The following is a 24,382-nucleotide window of genomic DNA, read 5'->3' on the forward strand; positions in this document are numbered from 1 at the left end:
TACAGCCAGTTAGTTTACTTATTATTTTACACGTTCCGTGTTGTCAGTCGGGTTTTGTTTTGGTCTGTGTGATCTCGCCGACTGCCGGTTCACCCAATAGTATTTCGACACCCGGGGATGCCAGTTGGCAGGAAACACAGCGTATCGCAGCCTTGGAAACGAGCAAACAAACTGGTCAGAGATTGCAGATTCCACACAACCTAAAAAGCCTCGGTATCCATCTAAAAATCTATATGAACGAGAGCATATTAAAACGCGGATAAATCGACTCATTAACTTGCAGTCTCCTCGGTTTTCGTCGTCAATTGCCCTCGCTCCTGTTGCGTTTCCTCAAACTGGCAACCCGCGTGAGCGTCGAGTCTGAGGAGGAGGTGGCGGGGGGCGATATTTTTTTTCCCAGGATGGTAGGGGAAGACTCATGAATATTCATTAGGGAAGTCATCACTGATTGGTCTTAACCCCAGTGACGGGTTGGTTTAGGGGCGGGGTTAGGGGTAGGTCATCAGACCCCCAGTGACGGTTGAGGTTTAGGGGTGGGGTTAGGGGTAGGTCATCAGACCAATCAGGGATGACTTCCCTAATGAATATTCATGAGTCTTCCCCTACCATCCTGGGAAAAAAAAATATCGCTGACGGGGGAAACAACGGTTTCTAATATTTTGAATTTGGACTGCAGTTTCGTGTTTTCCTATGTCATTCTTACATCCTGCACCTTTAAATGCCAATTATCTTTTGCAAAGATTTTAATGAGAAATACAGGGCAGATGTGCTTAATTCTTGTAAATAATTCAATGCTTCATTTTCCTGGTGTTTTCCAATCAGAGAGACTGCGAGAGCGATCAGGAGGATTCAGGCACAAAACCTGCCTCTCTCTTACGCAGACGTCTTAGTAGCAATTCATAAATCTCGCTGGTAGAGGGAGTCATAAACCACAAGCATCTCCCTGTATCGGGGCGGCAGCGCTCATTCAACGTGCAGTACTTTGTAGTGCCAAGAGGGGGAAACAGAGGCCACAATCTCTTCTCTTCTTTCATCCAAAGGCCTTGAACCTCAGTGCATGCGATTGCCCAACCACCAGCTATATATCCTGTTACAGTGGTTGACGTCATCTGAAAGAAGGATGGGGCCATTGTGGTTTTCTATACTAATATGCAAGCATGTTCATAGAGTTCTACCTCTGACAGACTGAGTGTGATTCTTTTACCTGAAGTGCTGTTGACAGGAGGGTGAGGTGTCTTGAAGGAGGTTCCTACAACAAATTTTTTTTTTTTTTTTTTTTTTTTTCAGGTTTATTTCAGTGGTATTGCAAAGTTACTATAGGTACCATTTATGTTGTTAAGCTATATATCCTACTGTTCAAAGGTTTTGGGGTCTTTTTTTTATTAATAGTTTTATTCAGCAAAGATGCAGTAAATTTATCAAAAAGTGAGAGTAAAGAGTTATATATTGTTTCAAAAAATCTATTTCAAATAAATGCTGTTCTTTTGAACTTTATGTTCATCAAAGAATCCTAAAAAAAAATGTGTCAAGGTTTCCTCAAAACTTTTAAGAAGCACAACGGTTTTCAACATTGATCATAAGAAATGTTTCTTGAGCATCAAATCAACATATAAGAATTATTTCCGAAGGATCATGTGACACTGAAGACTGGAGTAATGATGCTGAAAATTCATCATAGGAATAAATTACATTTATTATACAAAATGTTTTAAAATAGAAAAGTATTATTAAACTGTAATAATATTTCCTAATTATATTTTGTGTTTTTACAGTCTTGGTGAGCATAAGAGTCTTACCGGTCCCAAACTTTTGAACGGTAGTGTGTGTGTGTGTGTGTGTGTGTGTGTGTGTGTGTGTGTGTGTGTGTGCAGTGTATATATATATATTATATAACATTGCATTTCAACATAAATATTCAACATCAGATTTGCTTGAAAACAATAGCAAAGTCAAAGCCCCGTTTATACCTGGTATTAACATTCATTTAGCAACTTACTAGGAGTTCAAAAGAAAGGACTCATGACTATGTACATCACTTACTATGTCAGTGTGTTACTGCATTCTGATAAAGCACAATTTTTTTTTTAAAAAGCACAAAAATGACGATGATTACTTGGACTTTAAGCTAACTAGAATTCATATCAACTAACTAATATTGATATCAGGCATATAAGTTACTTTCTTGTGCATAAGTATGCAGTTTTTCCGTTCTTTTGAATTTTAAACCCTTGTTTGAGCACAATGGATGGTAGACAGGCGGGTAGACGATCCTTATAACGTTTACACTACAAATGCAACATGGTCACATGTGTTTCTGACTACCTCTGAATGTGGTTTGAGTGAGTGAACCGATCATTTGCACCCTATTTAGTAGGGCTACTGACCACATGTGATTGAATCAACCGAGACGTATCTTAAAACCAGGTGTAAACGGGTTCATAGTTTACTGTACTCAAAGAAAAACAAGCAAACCAAATTATAAGAGAGGACTTTTTGGGCTGAGTGCCTTAACTTACATATCTTCTCAAAAACACGATCTATTCTAGACCAATACATGTTCTACTGTCCTGAATTAGACTACCAGAGACCAAACCGTATTCCCTATATTGATGAGAATTCAGCAAGCTGCCTTTTTTCTCCACATGGCTGAATTGTAGTTGAAATATTGCGCGAGTTTAATATATACTAGGCTATCTTCAGTACAGTCATCTCTGAGCAAATATTCATTTATGGCATGAACAGATATATACAGCTGTTATAAATTGTGTTTGACGTGTAAAGCAGTTAACAATTTTACAACAAGTGTGTTCAACAGAGATTTCATGTGAAGAGCCACTTTAAATGTACTTGAATGGCGCCATGCAGTGTTGAGCTTTATTAAACGCTGCTTGAATTATTCTAGACACTAATTGTTGCCTTTACCGTGAGTCTCAAGAAACTATATCAATTTAATTTTTACATTTTATATATATATTAAAGGAAACTGGTCTTCCTTGTAGGTTTAAAAATAACTGTTCAGTTTAAGAAGTCTTCCATTATCCAAACATAGCTACAACATTTTGCCCTCTTACACTCTTGCCTATAGAACTTGTAATGTGAATATCGCACAAATCAATATTATATATTACTGTCATGATATATTTTGTAAACTATACCTGACTTGCAAGAATGTTACTGTGTCTTCTGTTATGTAACATTTGCCTGAGGGTTGTAATTCCTTTAATGTGTAACAACACAGTTTAATGAATCAAATATGTCAACAGACCACTGTTTTTGTTTTTTATTATGTTTATTTATGTTTTTTAATGGAGCATGTCAGATTAGTGAGTGTGATTTTCTCTATGTGTCAGATTTTCTTATGCAGTATTTGTGTGTCTCATTTGCTTGTGTGTTTGCAAATGTATAATGATTTGGTGTGTGTTTAGGTTTTTTATATAATTTGATACTATTGTCTTAGCTATATAGAAAATGTCATTGAGTAATTTGGTGCATGCGTTTTTTCCTATACAATTTGTTAGTTTAAATGTGTGTCCTGGTTTGTTTTGATTCTGCTTTGCGTAAATTAAAAGCAGTTTGTCCTTTAATTTAATGTCTGATCAGTTTTGTTTCAGCACATGCACATATCAGGGTTTCCACCATCATGGGAAGCCAGGAAATATCGAGGAATTTCAAATCTATTAATAAATTGACAAAACATTAACAAAAATAAATAATGCACCTATAATTAAGATGTAATAGAAATGAATCTATAGTGAATATATAATTGTAAAGTGAATACAAATTTTTATTTTCACTAAAATTAAGAAACTAACAATATTAATAATAATAAATGAATGGGAATATATATTAAAACTGCTATAAGAATCTGCTCAGTAAACAAATTAACAAAAATGTTTTAAAAAAATCTATAATAAAAAGTCATGGACATTTTCTAGTTATGCTGCTCATCTCTAAAAATCAAGAAAGTTTTCATAGTAAGTACAATCTTAAAAATCCTTATCCAGCGAATAACACATGACTGGAAAAGTCATGAAAACTAGTTGGTCAATAGGAAGTACCCTGACATAATCTGTGCTCAATTACTGGCCAAATTATTATAAATAGTCTTTATTAATCCCATGATCACGTCTGCACACGTCTGACTAATTTCACTTCAATCTCTCAAACAAACACACACACATTTGGAATGTGTTTTCTAAATTATATGGCCATAAATACAGTCCAACTGCAGCACACCTGGACCTGTGATGTCGTCAGTGATGTGGGCGTGGCGACTGCGCTGGTCAGAGGCCGCGGGAGCGAGCACACACACTCAGCACTGGAATTCCCGGCGAACGAGGGGATGTAGATGATGATGTATTTTACCGGAGTTTGTCCGGGAATGTCATGATTGAAAACCATTTGGTCTACGGTGCTTATATGAAATTAACACGCCAAGAGGATTTTAAAGGTTTTTGAAGAGGAAGTAAACATTGAGAAGCGTCTGTCTGGGTGAAATTGAAAAAGACGTTAGGATATAATATAAACAGAACATCACAGCGGACAGGTAAGTCATTAAAAGTTACTACAAAAAGTTTTTATTAAGTGGGACCACTCATTGACTGTCTGGTACAGTTAAAACAATCACAATGAAAAGAGAAAAAAGAAAGGAAAAGAAAAGAAAAACAGGAGAACACCGGTTAAATATTTTAAGTGCCATTGTTACTTCTTCATCGACCAAATATCAATACGCGGACACGTAACGTTATGTACATTTCCTGCATTATATAGGTTCTTTTTATATATCAGTTCAGAGAACTGAAATGTTTAATAATCCCATACTTTGCTTATACTTAATTGTGCGTGTGCATGTGTGCGCGTAACCCGGTCTGTTCTTTCTGTAAACAACGACAGCCGTTAAGAGTGAAGAAAGGATTAGGAGAAGGAAATTCTATTTGGGTGTTGAGAATGTGTAATTGAGTGTGCGAAAGAAAGCTCTTTGTGTCTGACCCTATATCTGTAATCTCCAGGGGCCCTGTGCTACCTGAGACCTTTGTGAGGAACTGCTGCTTTTCTTGCCTATGGAGTTCTGTTTAAAAACATGACTTCATGGAGAGAGAGGGAGAGAGAATGAGCAAAGAGGATTGAACTGGGAAGACAGAGAGGTTAAGGGTGAAATTGACACAGAAAAGATGAGCTAAGCAGGATCAGGATCTTTTTGCTTTGGAGATGGGACAGCGGCAGATGAAAGTGTGGCATTTATAAAAGAGACATTCATGGGTCACTTTCTAGATGGAATCAAAGAATGCATAGGCAAGCTCTTAAATGAATGCTCATACATTTTATTTGAATGTCATTTGAGATGTAATTTCATTAATTTACATTTATTCATTATTATATTTATGTGTTCTTATTATTTCTTTTGCTGTTTTTAAAAAAAAGTAAAGAATTGAAACTTTAAAGGAGACAGATCCGTAAATGGCAATGAAACGACATTTAAGGCAATAAGAAAAAGGGGAAACGTTGAACAGAGGTCAGCGAACCCAATGAATGTGTGTGGCCTGAGTCTCAAGTGTGTTATTTTCACAGTTGCTGTTAACGCCGTCATTACGTGGAGGAGTACCGTAGAAGTCAGCGTATCTTAATCATGGAATCTCTCATTCTTGCATGCTGCAAATACGACTGGAATGCTTTCTTGGAAGTCACTGCAGTTCCACTTCATTTTGCTAACTTTGCTAAGACTAGTCTTACAAGTTAGTCATAAATTTAGTTTGGGCTAATTTGATACCGAAAAGTAAGACTGACTGCCCCTTGACTAACTTCTAGTGGCTCATACTAGTAGATCTTAAGACACTGTCTTGACATAATGGCTATATTTACGCAACTGGCGCCTGAGCTGATTCTCATTGATTACCATTGATTCTCCAGAACAGTTAATCTGATTGCGAATGCATTGATTTCTGATAATAAACTTTTTGAGGTGAGGTCATTTCCTTTGATAAGTGTCAGTGCTTTTGATCTTTTGACCTTTTAAAGTTTCTTGAACTAATGCCTTTATTTGAGATTATTTGAATATGACACTGTATATTTATTTACTAGAACTTAAAGTGCTGTTCGTCGGTTGATCTTGAATTGTTCAAAGTCTGCCATAACAGGAAACCCCTTATCCTCGGCAAATAGAGATCTAGTCATTAGTAAGAGCTATTCTGAGTTCTGTGTTACTCAGAACCCCCTCCGAGACTACACGTGGCCTTCTTTGCAACGAATAAGAAAAGGAAGAGGAGATAAATAGAGTGAGGGGTGACAAAGGGATGGGGGTGGAGGGCATGTTTATAGTCACTTGGTGACTGACAGCACACAAGGTGGCGAGGGGGGTGGACATCTTCAGAGAGATAGAAGTAAATGTGAAAAAGTAAAATGCCATTTAGAACAGAAACACCCCAAATTAAGTTGATTTGGAGCTCTTTTCGGGAGTTAGGAAAAGTTCAGAAAAAGTTTGCTCCGGCTGGTAAACGCCTTCCAACTACCATAGAGTGGTGCAGGTATGACTTCACAAGCGGAAGTTAGCATCACACTGGTTCTCTCGACAAAAACCCAACAGGATTTTCCCATAGGCTTTTGGATTATCGCTAAAAACAAGCTCTGTGATCAACATAAGCTTATGATACTTACATGTTTTGTCCATCAAGATAATTATCACAAGTGGACACAACTTTTATGAATTCTGAAGCCTAAATGCAGTCGCCAGAAGTAAAAAGCTAAAGGTAGACTATAAATGAACTACACCACGGTCCCATGAATTCAACGTCACCATGACTAAGCTTCCGACAACTCTTTCAGTCTTTATCTAAAAACATTTTCCCAGTACATTTGAGTTAGAATAGTTTGTGAGCACAATTAGGCTATAAACATAACAATGCTGTAAAAGCCGATTGAGTTACCTGTTTAATCAGCCTCTGTAGTCCCATTTAGCCACTTGTTAGCAACTGCCTTTTTCAAGACACTTAGCTTCAAAAAATCATGAGTGTGTTAATACTGATGTATTTAATGTCGTAGAATAAAAAGTGCAAGTGTCCTAAGCCTGTGATTTCCACAGACCTTATTTCAGCCATTTAACTAAAACCCTATTCAAAACGATGGAATGATGGAACAAGAAGTGCTAAAATGCTAACTTGCTTCTGCGTTCTGGCCTACAAAGTGATGTCATACCTGCACCACTCTATTAGTACGTGGTTATTACGCAATGTTCAGGTATATGAGTCTATGATGAGGCTCTACCTTTGACCTGGAAATCTCTGGTTCATTTCTTCTGTTTGGTCCGTTGAGGTTAGACGCGAGTAAAAACATAGCTACTTTAGTAGAAATTGAAGTTGTCTAAAATGAAAGTGACACTGACACTGGCATGATCAGATGCTTTAACTGCTTTTTTTCTCACCACTTTCATTTTGTTGTGTTTTTAATTTGTTATTGAGAGGAAAGCGGGCAGCACATATTTAGGATTATTAGGAACACCATACTAATACTGTGTGTTTGACCCTTTCGCCTTCAGAACTCCCTTAATTCTACGTGGCATTGATTCAACAAGGTGCTGAAAGCATTCTTTAGAAATGTTGGCCCATATTGATAGGATAGCATCTTGCAGTTGATGGAGATTTGTGGGATGCACATCCAGGGCACGAAGCTCCCGTTCCACCACATCCCAAAGATGCTCTATTGGGTTGAGATCTGGTGACTGTGGGGGCCATTTTAGTACAGTGAACTCATTGTCATGTTCAAGAAACCAATTTGAAATGATTCGAGCTTTGTGACATGGTGCATTATCCTGCTGGAAGTAGCCATCAGAGGATGGGTACATGGTGGTCATAAAGGGATGGACATGGTCAGAAACAATGCTCAGGTAGGCTGTGGCATTTAAACGATGCCCAATTGGCACTAAGGGGCCTAAAGTGTGCCAAGAAAACATCCCCCACACCATTACACCACCACCACCACCAGCCTGCACAGTGGTAACAAGGCATGATGGATCCATGTTCTCATTCTGTTTACGCCAAATTCTGACTCTACCATCTGAATGTCTCAACAGAAATCGAGACTCATCAGACCAGGCAACATTTTTCCAGTCTTCAACTGTCCAATTTTGGTGAGCTTGTGCAAATTGTAGCCTCTTTTTCCTATTTGTAGTGGAGATGAGTGGTACCCGGTGGGTTCTTCTGCTGTTGTAGCCCATCCGCCTCAAGGTTGTGTGTGTTGTGGCTTCACAAATGCTTTGCTACATACCTCGATTGTAACAAGTGGTTATTTCAGTCAAAGTTGCTCTTCTATCAGCTTGAATCAGTAGGCCCATTCTCCTCTGACCTCTAGCATCAACAAGGCATTTTCGCCCACAGGACTGCCGCATACTGGATGTTTTTCCCTTTTCACACCATTCTTTGTAAACCCTAGAAATGGTTGTGCGTGAAAATCCCAGTAACTGAGCAGATTGTGAAATACTCAGACCGGCCCGTCTGGCACCAACAACCATGCCACGCTCAAAATTGCTTAAATCACCTTTCTTTCCCATTCTGACATTCAGTTTGGAGTTCAGGAGATTGTCTTGACCAGGACCAAACCCCTAAATGCATTGAAGCAACTGCCATGTGATTGGTTGATTAGATAATTGCATTAATGAGAAATTGAACAGGTGTTCCTAATAATCCTTTAAGTGAGTGTATTCCTGTACGGCGATGTCATAGAAATATACAGGGCTACCGCAAAAACAGAATTTCAAAGACAATATTCTAAAGATGTCTGCGCACTTGTTTCTCTGGCGCATAAGGTCTATATGTGTTGCATTTCATGTTGCATTTTTATTCATCTTTATTTCTCACTTGTGTGCTTTTTCTGTGCGACTCGCAGTGAACTGCGGCACTAATACAGTCTCATGAACGTGCAGTTGTGTACAAAAGACCAATGGCCAAGGTCAGGATTTTCGTTAAACAATGCATACATTTATTTATTTTCTTAAATCCTGTTGTATACCCCTTAGAACACTTGGAATATACGACATGTTGCATGGGACCATTCTGTGAAACATGTGTGTCTTTTTTTAAAAAGCTTGATGCAGAGCACGAGCGGTACTTTAGAGAAAGTAAAAGGGCATAGGCCTATGGCATTAGAACAACACCAGGGTGAGTAGGCCTAAATGACCACTTAGTTTTCAAGAAAAATTAAATGAACCAATCAGGTGATACTGTACGTACTTCTAAACCATTTCGCCATACATTTTCATTATTAAAATGAATTTGAAAAGCAGCATGAACATTTTTAAAAACATCTCCTTTTGCGTTCCACCGAAGAAAGTCATACATAATGAAAGTGAGTAATGCAATTGTTTGTAATTTTAGTGACCTGTCATTTTAAAATGTAAGGGGTTGGTGGATTGACTTTTTTGATGTCCTAATTCATAAAATTAGTCCTGCGGACTGTCAAAAAGTTTCTGTTCACCAGGCGACCGCAGCCAGTTTCATGAATTCCATCAATTTGATTCGGTTGTAATCGGAAGTCATCCGCTTGTATTTCTGCAGTACAATTCAAGAGGCTCTGTTTAAATGTCAAAAGTGATAAAAAATATGCTAATTCAGTTGCTAATGGTGACAACTTTCAGGTGAGTCATGAACTGAGCGCAGTGTGCCAGTGATGCACCTTCAATCACCTCCGAATCGACTCTCAAATGCGTGTGTACACACATTCGCATGCAGCTTGCGACCTGTAGTTAACCCTGACTCACTGTTCTGTACACATCCTTTCTCTCATTGTTCTGCATGTTTGCTCTTTGGGAGAGGGACCCAGTGTTAACATGACATCAGTGGATTCTGAAAGAAGGGAGGGGAATATAAAAACATGGGCTGTAAGAAAATCGAAGGATATTTAAAAGAAAGCTTGGACAGAAAGCTGTTGCCTTTGAGCCATCAAAACAAAATGTCGTGTGATTCATAGAAAGTAATGAACAATGCAAACTTTGTGAAGCAGTTGAACTAAATGCAGGTTTTACTTGGCATGGCTTTTTACTTTTGAACTTAGGGTCACTTGACAACAATACTACAGTTGTAATATTTAATGTTATATATATACTTACAAAGGTACGCTTTGCTTGTACTGAGTCTTGCTAGTGGACCCCATTTTGCCTCTAGAACTGCCTTAACTCTTCGTGGCAGATTCAATAAGGTGCTGAGATTCCTCAGAGATTTTGGTCCTTATCGACATGATAGCATCAGGCAGTTGCTGCAGATTTTTCAGCTGCACATCCATAATGCGAATTTCCTGTTCTTCCACGTCCCAAAGATCCTCTATTGGACTGAGATCTGGTGACTGTGGAGGCCATTTGAGTATAGTGAACTCATTGTCATGTTCAAGAAATCAATTTAAAATGGTTTAAAGTGGCTTTGTGATGGCGCTTTATCCTGCTGGATGTAGCCATCGGTAGATGGGTACACTGTGGCCATAACATGATCAATACTCAGGTAGTGTGTGGCGTTTAAACAATGATCAATTGGTACTAAGGGGCCCAAAGTGTGCCAAGACAATATCCACGCAATTACACCACCACCAGCAGCCTGATCCGTTGATACAAGGCAGGATGAATCCATGCTTTCATGTTGTTTAAGCCCAATTCTGACCCTACCATCTGGGAATGTCGCAGCAGAAATCGAGACTCATCAGACCAGGCAACGTTTTTACGATACGCCTGCAGCGAACGTGCGTCACACAGCAACTGCAGGCTCTGACAAACAGCAAATTATAGCCTACTTCTGCATAATGTGTCTCTTTTTACAACAAAAATGTGAATTCTGCCGGTATTCAGACAGTCTCATGCATACAGCTACAGATTCGGGCTACGGGCTACAGTCGCCTACGTAAGTGAAATTTGTTTGACATTTCTAATCGTAAACACAGTCATGTTGAAGCCTGCAGTAATGTTTTTCATTGATGTTATGGCAGTCCACTCTGCTTATTGTTTTCCGAGAATGTTGCACTCCTGTTTGTCATTGTGCACGAAACCTCACGCCAATAAATCATCAGAAATATTGCTGACTTGTGCGCGTCTCAACAAGCACCCTATTTACATTCGTCCTAATGCCTTTTAGTTGTCCGTGGATTTGCCTATATTTGGCACTGAAAATGGAAATGTCTTTAGACATTGAAAATCGATTTTACAATCGATTCAATGAACACTTATGTCTCAAAAATCGAACAGGATTTTTTTCATAAAAGTGACAGCCCTAATTGTGCGTTCAGAGATGCACTTCTTCATACATCTGTTGTAACAAGTGCCTTTTTATCAGCTGGAAGCAGCCTGTCCATTGTCCTTTGACCTCTGGCATCAACAAGGCATTTTCGCCCACAGAACTGCCGCTCACTGGATATTTTGTCTTTTTCAACCATCCTCTGTAAACCCTAGAGATTGTGTGTGAAAATCCCAGTTGATCAGCAGTTTCTGAAACAACCAACAACCACTTTCAAAAGTCACTTAAATCACCTTTCTTCCCCATTCTGATGCTCGGTTGGAATTTCAGCAAATCATCTTGACCATTTTCTACATGCCTAAATATATCTAATATGCTGCTTTAGTTCTCAAGAAAAATGTATTCTTATTATCATTGTTGAAAACAGTTGTGCTGCTTAATATTTTTGTTGAAATTGTGGTCAATTATTTTTCATGATCCTGAAAAACAATAGCATTTTTTGTTAAACCAAAATCTTCTGTAACATTAAATCAATTGAATGCATCCTTGCTGAATAAAAGCGTTAGTGTCTTTTGAAAACTTTTGAATTGTATAATATAACCAACACCCCCCCCCCCCACACACACACACACACACACACACACAAACAATAAAAATCATATTAATCTATTTTTATACCAATTGACTTTAAGTACCTATGTACTTACATAGAAAAATAAGTACTATGTACTTATTGTGTTCATGCTGTATTGTAAAACACTTTTGCTGCTATTGAGGTGTGATACTGGTAAGGTTAGGGACAGGTGTGGTGTTATGAGTAGGTTTTATGTAATTGCATAAATGAATTACAGCTGTAATTACATGCAGGTATTTTTAAAATATAAGTACAATGTAAAAACACACAAGAAGTCCATTTTATCAAATTATTAATTTCAATGTTAGTACATAGTAATTAAAGCCACTTAATATAAAGTGGGACCTACATTTTTAATACTCAGCATGATAAGCTAATATTCCATCCCAAACATAAATGTATTCTTTTAGCATCCCAACTAGCACAGAATGTTGGTTTAACCAGTGGCGTACTTGAGGCAGACTATTTGTTTCTTTGACCATTGGGAGATGGACAGAATATTTGGGGAAACCCGATTGAAAACTTTCATTTTCTTTCCATTCCATTGCAGTGTTAGAGCTGCAGAAATCACACACCTCACCTTTAAAGACATCAGATGTGTTCAATAAAAATCCACCGTCCAATTCCACGCCTCTGTTAAGCACTGAAATGGGCTGTAATTTGATCTATCCATTTTTTGGTTCTAGACTAAGTTAGGGTGGATAATATAGAGAGAGGAGGACAAAGAGGCAAAAGCATGCAAGAACGAGTAAATGTATAAGCGAGAGGAGTGGAAAAGAGGCCCAGGAGTGGTGGAGGACTGAAAGACTGAGAAGGAGGGGTAAGAGGGTGTAGAAAAGACAGTTGCTGTTCTTGTGTGTGTGTGTGTGTGTGTGTGTGTGTGTGTGTGTGTGTGTGTGTGTGTGTGTGTGTGTGTGCGTGTGTGTGTGTGTGTGTGTGTGGAGGAAAAAAAGTGCTGGCTGCCTTCATGGTGACATAATGTGATTATGGTATTATCAGTAATCTTGTGATGATCTTGTGGAATTTTAAATGTTATGACATCTGAGTCAAGCAGATGTACACTGCATTTTAAGTCCAAAATTAACTTTTTGCCACACCTGCCAAAGGTGAAAATTTTGCAGCCAAATCATCAGCCAAAAACAAACAAACATTTTTTGCATTCATTTTTTTTTTTTTATATACCTATGACCAATGTAATTATTGTTTTTATCCTTGCATATATTTGTGACTCAAATTCTGGAGGGGAAAAACCTTTTAGGCCTAGATAAACTTCAGATTTTCTACTAATATTTGCAGATCTATTCAATGAATCAGTTGATCCAAAAATGAATGATTCATTTATGAATCAAATTGGTTTGGTTTTTGAGTTTGAATTCATTGGCCAAATGGAGGAGAAGATTTACTGTGTCCTTGCTACATATGTTGCATGTACTTAATGCATTATTAACAGTACATTATGCATAATTACATGCAACTAACCCTAAACAAAATCAGTACCCACCACCTTCCCCCGCTCCACCTGTATAGATGTGCTACAGGGTTATTTCATGTATGTTATATGTGCTATATGTGCAGCAGCAGCATGTCTGTGAATGTATTGGCAGAAGCAAGTCTCTGTACTTGCTCTGCAGCAGATCTATTCCACCAAGACCAAATACATTAACATTGCCATATTCCTCACGTAAATACTTTAGAATGCTAAAGTATGTTCTTTAAAAAACGTATTTTGTTTTCCACGATTTAAAAAAATACTGTGAGTAATTGACATGATTTTAATATTTGGGAGAACTATGCCTTTTTTAAATTGTGTTAGTAGAAATGTACTGTTTAAGAACAACGATGCATGTTTGATATGCTTTACACACAGTGACATAACAGTTTTGTTGCTAGGAAACAAAATCATGACCTGCCATTGCAACAATCTCGACCTCTACGTTCTCTTTCTGCTGTCAACTTACTTTCTCTCATTGTACGTGCTTGCATACAAAGGTGTGGAACAGAGGTAATAACTGCCTTATCTCGGCCTGTTGGCAGACCGTGTCTTTGTCGTGCACAAATTATTTGCAGAACATTACTCACTTTTAATGTGTGTTGCAAACTGGAACACTAAAATGACAGAAGCCATTATACTAGAGGAAATGGTTTTATATAGGCATGTGTGTGCTTCACAATGCATTCCTAATAGAATGGGAATAAAGAAAAGGATGGAAGAACCACTCCAGACTATTTCAAAACGGTGTTATGCGATAACCATAGAGACCGAGGGGAAGAAAGGAAGAGGGAGGTAAAATGAGAGATAAACAGACTCTTGGAGTGAAAACATTAACCAAAGCTGTTCCCACCCAATCACTCGCTTTCCATAAACTCACGGTGAGGTTACGACACATTTTTACTAAATGTGCAATGACCTGGGAAGCTTTTATGACTGCATGAATTCTCTCATGTGCTGGACTTTTATTGTAGTTGTAAACGAAACTGTGATATGTTATCAGATCCTAGAAAACTGGTAACATCTAATTAACTGGATTGGATTGTATAGAAGTCAAAAATATTTTATATGACTGAATAAACCTGACCAGGGCCGTCCTTAAAAGGCGATGCAAGTGGTGTGACCGCAGCAGCCTGCGCTTTAGGGGGTCCCGCGGCGAACGGCCCGAGGGGGGCCCACCCCTCCGGAAGGTGATCGCGAATGGACCGACATCATGCTTGGGATGGCCCTGAAACCTGACTACATTAGGTTACACCGATTTAAGCACCCTAAGGAATGAAATGGACCTAAGATTTTCATCTAACAGATCATAAAAGATAAAATAATCAGATAAAATCCCATAGACTTATAGTGAAGGAGAGACCTGAGGGATATCTAGAGACTTTTGACTTTGCCTGAAAGCAGCTCCCTTGCAACAACCATCCAGCACACCTTAGCAACTAGATAACAATGTGGTAGAAACCAATTAGCACACCTTAGCAAGCATATAATTCCCTTTGGACCATTCATAGCATTGCACTCAAATTTTCTTCAATGAAACAATATTGTTGTTATTATTATTTCTATAATTTACTGTACATGTACATCATTCACAGTGTTGGGGAAGCTGTTTTTAATGTAAATAGACAACGCTTTTATTCAGGGATATGTTTAAATTAGTCTTATTTTAATTTTAAGTGTTTTAAGTTTCAGTAATAAATAATCACTTTATTCTCGCCTTGAAGATAGTCTTGCTGGTGACGGCATTAAAAAATTATTAATAATTTGACTTGACTTGATGGATTAATGGTGGTCTGGATCTCTATTGGATATGACTTTTTGTGTTATGTTTTGTTGTTGTTTTAACTATTTTCCCCAAGCATATTCTTAAGAAACTGTAATGTCATATTTTGATCTGTAGGGGGAGCAGTGAAGCTATAATCTGAGTATGGGCCCTGAGGAGCTGCCTGACCTTATGGACACGGTATGAAATTGTGCATTATGTGTTTCTGTGTGAGGAATGAACTGTATTTTTAAATGCTAGTAGTTTTGCATGAATTGTTCTCATGCACACTTACAACACAAACTCATTTGTTCGTTCCCTTACTCATTACACCTAGATGTCAAGCACTCCTCCTCCCTCTCCCCGTCCTTCATGTTCCTCATTCTCACCTCCTCAATACTCTCCACCGATCTCCCCCGGCCTTCCGGTCGTGACCTTGCGCTCCCCTGCCACTCGTCACCTGCTTCAGCTCGACCCCTGGAGGAGACACAGCTGGGAACCTGGAGCCGTGGCGCAGGGATATCCACCCAATGACTCACGCAGGTGAAAACACATTTACATCTGTGGCACTTCAGTTCTTCAGAATGATCCAAGTGTGCTCTGCCTGAATTAATAAAATAAAATAAAAAGGCAATTGTGACTAATTTGGCTTTATCTGTACTGACAATAAAATGATATTATGATGGCTAAACATCATTTCATATAAATCATATATTTTGTATTGTTTTGACAAGAGACACTTATATTCACCAAGGCTGCATTTATTTTATCGAGAATACAGTAATATTGTGAGCTGCATTTTTTTATTATTGCAAAGCTGGCATTTTCAGCAGCCATTACTCCAGTCTTCAGTGTCACATGATCCTCCTCAGAAATCATTCTAATATGATGATTTGCCGCTCAAGAAACATTTCTTGTTTTCAATTTTGAAAATCATTGTGCTGCTTAATATTTCTTTACGATTCTTTGATGAATATGAACACTATGTATTGGAAATGTAAACTTTTTGTTGCATTATAAGTGTTTTTACTGTTATTTTTTATCCGTTTAATGCATACCTGCTGAGTCAAAGTATTAAAGTAAACAAAATCTTACTGACTCCAAACTTTTGAATTTTATAATATAAACAAATGTGTCTTTTTGTCAGCAAACCCTCACAACCTAAATTATTTACTTAAAATGTTTACTGAAATGAATGGTTAATCCTGGAAAATATGAATATATATATATATATATATATATATATATATATATATATATATATATATATATATATATATATATAAGTTTATATTATATTTAAAATAACTTTTTTTTTCTTTTTTTTATTACAATACTTTATACTGAGTTAGGCCATTACAATATACAATATGGGACATATGCCCAAATTATTGGTTTCCATGTTTTATGGGGACTTTCCATAGACATAATGATTTTTATACTGTACAAATTGTATTGAATAAATTGTATACATTCAATATATTCAAACTTTCTGCATTTTTACATATTGAAAAAACGTCACTTAGTATGATTTATAATCTGTTTTCCTCATGATGGGGACCAAAAATGTCCACAAAATGACAGGGATTTCAGATATTGCCATCTGTGTGGAGACATTTTGTCCCGATAATGTTGGGTATACCTGAACCACATACACACGCACACACACACACACACACACACACACACACACACACACGCACACACGCACTCACTCACTCACTCACTCACTCACTCACTCACTCACTCACTCACTCACTCACTCACTCACTCACTCACTCACTCACTCACTCACTCACTCACACACACACACACACTCACAAGCACACACACACACACACACACACACACTCTCACTCGTCCTCACAACTGTGCTGGTATAGGGCCTCTACTGTGTCACTCTGTGGACTATTATTGTGAGATCACTACCAGCCAGTGCCAATGTACTCAGTGAGGAGACAGACACATACACACACACACAGATAAGAACACACACAGACATACATAGGTCTCTCCAGTAGGGAGCTAACATTACACTGCAGTTTGGGTCGTTCTCTGGTTAGTGTTACTGACTTAAAATCAACTAAAGGAAGAGAAAAGAGTGAGATTGAAGTTTTTTATAAATCTTTAATGTTATGGAGTTTGTATATATGTGTGTGTTTACATATGTGTAGGTTTGTTTATGTTATTGCAGATGTACTGTGGAACTTATAATTTGTGGTACTCTGTAATGATACTCATCAGACGACAGGACAAAAACAAGTCCGACCTACAATTACTTGCCAAGAGTTATTGTATCGTGTCATGCAATAACAATGTATGTTGATTCTGTCTCTTTTTCAGTGTGAGCCTGGAAGATCTGGACCCGGATGAGATGTCCTTAGTGCTGAACGGTGCATTGAGGTCAAAGAGAGCTCGTGAAACCCGCCGCAGGTCTGTCACTCAAGCCTCCCTGACGTCACTTACAGAGGAGGAAGTTGGTGCAGAGCATCAGGAACATCATCGATCAGTGCTAGAGGTTAGAACATGCATACAGCTAATGAGCTGTGTACTGTGTACATGTGACCTTCTAAGGCAGGATCCTCGCTGAAAAAAAATGCAAACCCCATAGACAATATAAATATAAATATTTTTCCTTTTGACCTCCTGAGATCAAGGTTCAGCACCTCATTTCATTTGTCATATGTTGAAAAAGAGAGAAAACCTCCCCAAAGAAAATTAATTTGGATTTTTTAGACTGTATTTTTATGTTATTTAAGGAAAGTGTAAAATTTGTTCACTAAAATAAAATAAAGCTACTGATGTGAACCGCTCAATATTGAACTTGCATTTAATGGAATGCAATAAATTCTATTTTAAGTGGAGGACTTGAAAAAACAATTTAACAAGGATGCATTCAATTTTGAGAAAAGTACAGGTTACACATATTGGCAAATAAATGCTGTTCTTGTGAAATTTCTGTTCAAAGAATCCAGTTTTTTTTTTTTTTACAATGTTCCACATTGATGTGCTGCAATACTAAGCAGGACAGCTGTTTTTAACATTGATAATAATAAGAGATAATTATTTCTTGAGCAGCAAATAAGCATATTAGAGTGATTTCTGAAGGATCATGTGACACAAAAGACTGGAGTAATCCAGGGTTCCTATGCAGTTTGGAAAAGTATTGAAAAATTAGTGAAAACTAGTCTCTTTTGAACTTCACTAAACGAATTCAAACCAGCAACAGATAAAGGAGCAAATCAGCTCAGCATGTATCAGAGGTGAATATATGCTGGTTATAAAGCGTTTTAAGGTTCTTCTCATCATGTAAGCGCATTTCACTTCGAGTAAACCAATGGAAAAAAAGAGAAAATTAAAAATATTGACTGGTGACTGTACTATATACCAATTATAATGCTGAAAATAATGCTGTATGAACCATTTAAGTTAAAAATGGTCTGATAAGATAAGTTTGGACATTTGAGTCTGGAAAAGTATGAAATTTTAAAATAAAAATGACTGTTGAAAATTCAACTTTTTTATTTGAATACATTTTACATGTACTGTGATAGCAAACTTGTTTACATTTTTTATAATATTATGAATATATATAAATGTATATAAATATATACATTTAATTCATGTTTTTACTGTATTTTGATCAAATAAATGCAACCTTAGAGCAGCTTTGGAGAAAAAAATAACCGACCTCAAAGTTTTGAACGGTTGAACGAAATAATTTCGTTTTATTTGGACAAATTTGTTTTTTATCAGTATGTGTCAGTTTTGTGTGTTGTTTAAAAAAAAAAAAAAACATTCTTTCTGAATTTCTGTCTCAGGAGCAGTCCAATCAGATGCATGGCTGCAGTGTCTCCGCCCCCACCCTGTGTGTGATGCAACAGAGGCCTAAGAGCTCCGCCCCTCGTCCGCTCTCCTACTGCCATGGTCAGTGTGTTTGGGATTTCCAGCTTATTCATACGAATTCAATTTTAAATGAAATGATGAATTCCTTTTGCTATGTGTGACATTTTTGTGTACATATTTTATAAAGTTTTATTACTACTGTTTAAAAGTTTGGGGTCAGAAAATGGAAAAGTTTATTTTTTTAAAGAAATTAATACTTACTGTTTTACTGTATTTTTGATCATATAAATGCAGCCTTGGTTGAGCTTAAGAGACTTATTTCAAAAACATAAAAATTCTTACCAACTCCAAACTTTTAAATGGTAGTGTAGTTTTCCCTGTTTAATTAAAATAAAAAAGTGTTATTTACTGTTTTTGGCTCTTTATTTCTGCTTTGCTCTGAATCGGAAACTAAGATTAATAAGATGTCATATACTCGTTTGAATTCAAGTTTCATTTCAATGAGAAAAAAAATTCTTATCTTGTTCGGCAATCTAGAGAGTGTTTCGTACCACCAGATTGGAGATTCATCTTACAGGTGTGTGTTTTAATCAGGCGTGGCCTTACATACTTATTGTAAATATCCATACTTTTAATGCAAATATCCATACTTTAAATGTAACCATTTCACTTTTTTTTCTGGTACAGTATAGATAGTGCTGCTCTGGGCTGGGATATAGGACAAACAAAGGCTGAGGGGGACGAAAACAAAGAGCATCACGTATCAGGAAATCGGCTGGAACGAACGCTGAGCTTCTTGCGCAAGATGACCGCTACCCACAAGGTAGGAGCCTTTCTTTCCCAGTGTGTTAGAAGGCAAAACAATGTTGATGATGATTATCAGTCACATGCAGCATCTGCCTCCTTCTTCACTAAAACTTGCGATTTCAGTGTAGTGGAACCTGATGATATATTATTTCAGTCCAACAGAGGGCAGAGTGAGACAGTCCTGCTTGACAGAGAGTTTGATAATTGACATCAAACCCTCTGTGCTCCACTTCTAAAATGTCAGTTTCTGCCTTTATTATTAGTTCTTGATCTGATTACATATGTTTTAAAGTTTTATTAAGCTCCCAGCTCAAATTCCACAGCTAGGTTTATACTTAGAATCAGACTCCAGCTTGCCATGAATCATAAGAACCTGGCAAATGCTGACTCACTGTTGCTAACTTAGCAGTCAGCCCCAAAATTCATCAGAAACCGCCACGGATTTTGCAGGTTTGATGTCTTATCGAAGCCATAATAATTTCGGTAACACTTTAGTTCAGGGTCCAATTCTCTCTATTAACCAGTTGCTTATTAGCATGCATATTACTAGGATATTGGCTGTTTATTAGTACATATAAATCACATATTAATGCTTTATTCTGCATGACCATATTCTACAGGTACATCCCTTAGTCCTACCCAATACCTAAACTTAACAACTACCTTACTAACTATTAATAAGCAGATATTAGGAGTTTATTGAGGTAAAAGTTGAAGATAATAGTTAGTTAATAGTGAGAATTAGACTCTAAACTAAACTGTGACCATAATTTATTTTAATTTGTTTGAGAGACCGCCTTTCTTTCGTGGAATTTTGGTGAAAGTTTTGGTTACCGTTGACTTTCATTGTATGGACAAAAGCACAGACGTTACTCAAAATATCTTCTTTTATGTTCTACAGAAGAAAGAACGTCAGGTTTTGAATGACATGAGGGTGAGTAAATTATGACGACTTTTCATTTTCAAGTTTCAGGTAATTCAAGCTATCTATGGGCTGGTTTAGGAAACATTGGGAAACCCATATGACTGAATGAAAAGGCAGCTTTTGTAGTTTTAAGGATGGACAGCGGTCAAAATATTATCTTTGACCCAATTTACTACTATGCCACATGATAAAGCAGGATTTTATGGTCGAGTGATGACAGGTCTGAAGATGACATTGTTTTGACTTTGCTTGTGAAACCTAGTCCTCGTTTGCTCACATTAGTGTTAGTCATGTTCTTGGACTGTCAAATCTATATAGAATTCTGTTTCAGAGTAAAAAATAAAGGTAATTAGGAGAATGTCTACAGTAAGTCAAAGTTTACAATGAGATATGATATGATTTTTTTAATTACACTAGCATTCAAAAGCAAGCATGAGAGGCTTCTTTCAAAAACATTAAGTTTGCATTTATTTGATCAAAAATACTGTAAAAACTAATATTGTGAAATATTATTGGAATTTATAATATATATATATATATATATATATATGTTACTTGAGCACCAAATCAGCATATTAGAATGATTTTTGTCTGATTCAACAGAAAAGTGTTGTGAAATATTCCCTCCGGTCTCAAAATTGTTATACTCTTTCTGCTCCATTTGTCAGAATTGAACTGGGGAAAAGGGCTTTTATGTATGCAGCTCCGTTTGACTGGAATCTACTCCAAATGAAATTGAAATTATAAACTCTGGTGTCTATTGAACATTTTAAATCTATTATTCGGTCACTTGAAGAAGACTCAATGATGTGCAGTTGTTTTTAAGTAATTTTGTATTTGTTATTTTGATCTGTAAGTTTGTGATTGTAACTGCTGCCCATTCTTGGCCAGGACACTCCTGTGAAAGCGATATTTAATCTCATAGAGATTATCCTGGTTAAATAAAGGTAAAAACAAACAAAAAAACATTCTGAAGGATCTTGTGACACTGAAGACTGAAGTAAAGAATTTTTTGCATTTTGTTCAGCATCTTTACTTTAGTCTTCAGTGTCACGTGATCCTTCAGAAATCATTCTAATATGCTGTTTTGGTGCTTAAGTTACTTTAATTTATTATTATCACAATTGAGAACAATTGTGCTTAATATTTTTTTGTGCAAACTGTGATTCTTTGAAATTAAGTTCAAAAGAACATAATTTATTTGAAGCAGTGTAAAAGTCTTCACTGTCACTTTTGATCATTAATGTGTTCTTGCTGAAAAAGCTTTAATTTCTTTAAAACAAAACAATCTTGAATGGTTGTGTATATATGAATTAATTAATATAAAGATTTTGTATTACATTTTAAACTAAATCCCATTGTAAACCTAAATTATTATTATTATTATCGGTAATTACAAGAAGTAAAGTCACAATTGGGCAAAAGGATTGCAGTTCCCTTTTTATTTATTTAATATTTATTTATTCTGAAGCTTTAATAAATCTTCCCATACTCTAAACACATACTCTTATCATTACATATAAAGGTCTGTTTGATTTGCAGGTCTTTCCATGACATCATGCCACTAAAAATCACACACACGCTTTCTGTGTAGATCTTGAGGGAGCGTCAGCAGAGAATCGGCAATCATGATTACTCGTCTACTTTAGGGAATATGATTTTCGTGCCAGGCCCACAGGCTCCAACACAAACAGTCCAGCAAAAGAAGGGAGGATTTTTATGAGGCAGGCACTTTCTCTATTTGCAAGCTAGACTCTTAACTTAAATAGTCTCGCCTTGTTTTTAAATAGTTTTCCTGGACTTTTTAAACCATATTGCCAGATTTATAGTACTGCACAGTTTTCTGTAAATGGGTTTTATTAGAGCGTTAGTGAACATATTTGTGTCTGAGGATTTGTTAAATGTTCTCTTCTGCATTATGGTTATGCATTTTTCACCATTTGTTTATAACGCAACCATATGATCAGCCGGGAAGCACAGACTGATGTTCATGTGACTAAACTTCCTTGAAAGCGCTTTCTGCTTCTCTCTCTAAGTTCCAGACTCCTTACATACACTTACTCACACACAAACAATTACACACGGGTCTAGTCAGCTGTTTGGAGCCTGATCTGACCCCATACACACACAAGGAAGGAGCTTGTGAGAGGACAGACCACAGGCACAATCTTAAAGCAGCATGACTGTTCATTCTTTACCAATGAGTGGGAACAATTTAGACATAGGCTTCTAAGACCATTTAATTACATCAAGTGGATTGCGTGGGAAGAAAAAGGAACCCTTGCAAAAAGTAACAAGGTGTGACTATGGTTTTGTGAGTTTTACATGTTAAAATTTGTATGCCGCAAAAAAAGCGATTATAAATGCCGTAATCATACAACACCATGGTATGTAGTAAAGTTTAGTGGTACCATTAGATAGTACCACCACTGTACAGGGGTTTGTGAGTGTGCATGTGCACGGCGTGTGTGTACAGTGATTATTAGCTGCAAAGTAAACAGTCTGGCAGAGTCATCTCATGGTCTGGCCTGTTTCCTCCTGCCATTATCTTTAACTCTCAGACATCCCCTCTGTTTTCTTTGTATCTTTTAGTTGCTCTTTCTTTCCCACCACCCGGTTTATAAGCTAGTACGCTACTTTACATTTCTTATCTTACATTTAACAGGGTTCCTGCGAGGTCTTAAAAAGTCTTAAATTCTGAACTTTAAATTTAAGGCCTTAAAACGTCTTAAACAGCCAGATTTTCATCCGCGGTCTTAAATTTCATTTAGTCAGGTGACTCAGGTCTTAAAAAAGATTTTACCCTCGTTCATTTCCAGAAACGCTGGCCGCAGAAAGTTATTACAAAGTAGCAAAAAAGAGGCAGTTCACATATCGCGTCTTTTTCGCGCTCAAGTTCATTCAAATAATTGAAGTGATGCGCTCGTTTTTTTCCATGCGGGTGCACCCAAACACTACGGGTGTTTTTCTCTTCTCCGTAAATAAATCTTGTAACAGAGCTACAGCAAGAGTTTTTCGGCGGTGGAAATCCATTAGCCACAACTTTTTTGTCATTGTGGAGAGCGCAGCGCATGGTTGCATAGCAACGACAGACGCCACGGGAAAATCGGACCGAATTTTACTATTAATAATAAAAGATAAGCTAAACTGTATTGTAAATGTCAGTAAATCATTTTTTATAAAAAGAATGAGTCAAAAAAGATAAATTAAAGTCTGAAATATGTGAGGTTTATCTTTTTATAAAAACCTTTTTTGTCAACTTTATTTGAACTTGTACATGTATGTTAGTATATAACATGTTGCAAGACACTTTTAAAATCTGGCTATCATTTTTAATTGTATTATTTGAATGTTTATGTTAGTGTGTATTGATGCTAATTTTATTTGTTATTTGCTGTTTTTCGACATAAAACTTGGTGAATTGATTTCATTGTGTAGTATTAGTACTTTTTGAACAGGATTCTGTGATAACAGTGGTATTTTTTGGCACTATAATAATTAAATGAAATGTTCATGCCATTTCATCTCTAGTTATGATCAACTATGATCAACTAAAATCAACTAATTATGTGTTTTTTACAGTAGGCCTATAATATGCAAAGTACAATTTTCTATAAAAAAATTATATCTGATTCTGTTCTTTTCTCTGACACACGTTGTTGGGTCTGGAAGGTTACTAATGTGATTGCTTTATCTGTAAATTAAGTTAATGCTTTTT

At 36.9% G+C, this 24,382-nt stretch overlaps 2 protein-coding genes across 2 annotated transcripts in view; both read left to right on the plus strand.

Moving 5' to 3' along the window:
- Nucleotides 1-3,584, plus strand: part of LOC311299860 (death-associated protein kinase 2) — a 27,424-nt gene extending 23,840 nt beyond the window's left edge. The window contains exon 12 of the mRNA XM_084423740.1: nucleotides 823-3,584. Within this exon, the coding sequence (XP_084279866.1) occupies nucleotides 823-903 (81 nt within the window). The 3' untranslated portion in view covers nucleotides 904-3,584. The remainder of the gene's footprint in view (nucleotides 1-822) is intronic.
- A 724-nt stretch (nucleotides 3,585-4,308) lies between these two features.
- arhgef2a (Rho guanine nucleotide exchange factor (GEF) 2a) overlaps nucleotides 4,309-24,382 on the plus strand; it is a 54,330-nt gene continuing 34,256 nt past the window's right edge. Inside the window, exons 1-7 of the mRNA XM_084422960.1 lie at nucleotides 4,309-4,546; nucleotides 15,225-15,287; nucleotides 15,424-15,629; nucleotides 17,430-17,604; nucleotides 18,908-19,013; nucleotides 19,470-19,509; nucleotides 19,620-19,755. Coding sequence (XP_084279086.1) covers nucleotides 15,252-15,287; nucleotides 15,424-15,629; nucleotides 17,430-17,604; nucleotides 18,908-19,013; nucleotides 19,470-19,509; nucleotides 19,620-19,755 — 699 coding nt within the window. The 5' untranslated portion in view covers nucleotides 4,309-4,546; nucleotides 15,225-15,251. The remainder of the gene's footprint in view (nucleotides 4,547-15,224; nucleotides 15,288-15,423; nucleotides 15,630-17,429; nucleotides 17,605-18,907; nucleotides 19,014-19,469; nucleotides 19,510-19,619; nucleotides 19,756-24,382) is intronic.

This window comes from Rutilus rutilus (assembly GCF_951802725.1).
Source record: "Rutilus rutilus genome assembly, chromosome: 11".
NCBI classification, from domain to species: domain Eukaryota; kingdom Metazoa; phylum Chordata; class Actinopteri; order Cypriniformes; family Leuciscidae; genus Rutilus; species Rutilus rutilus.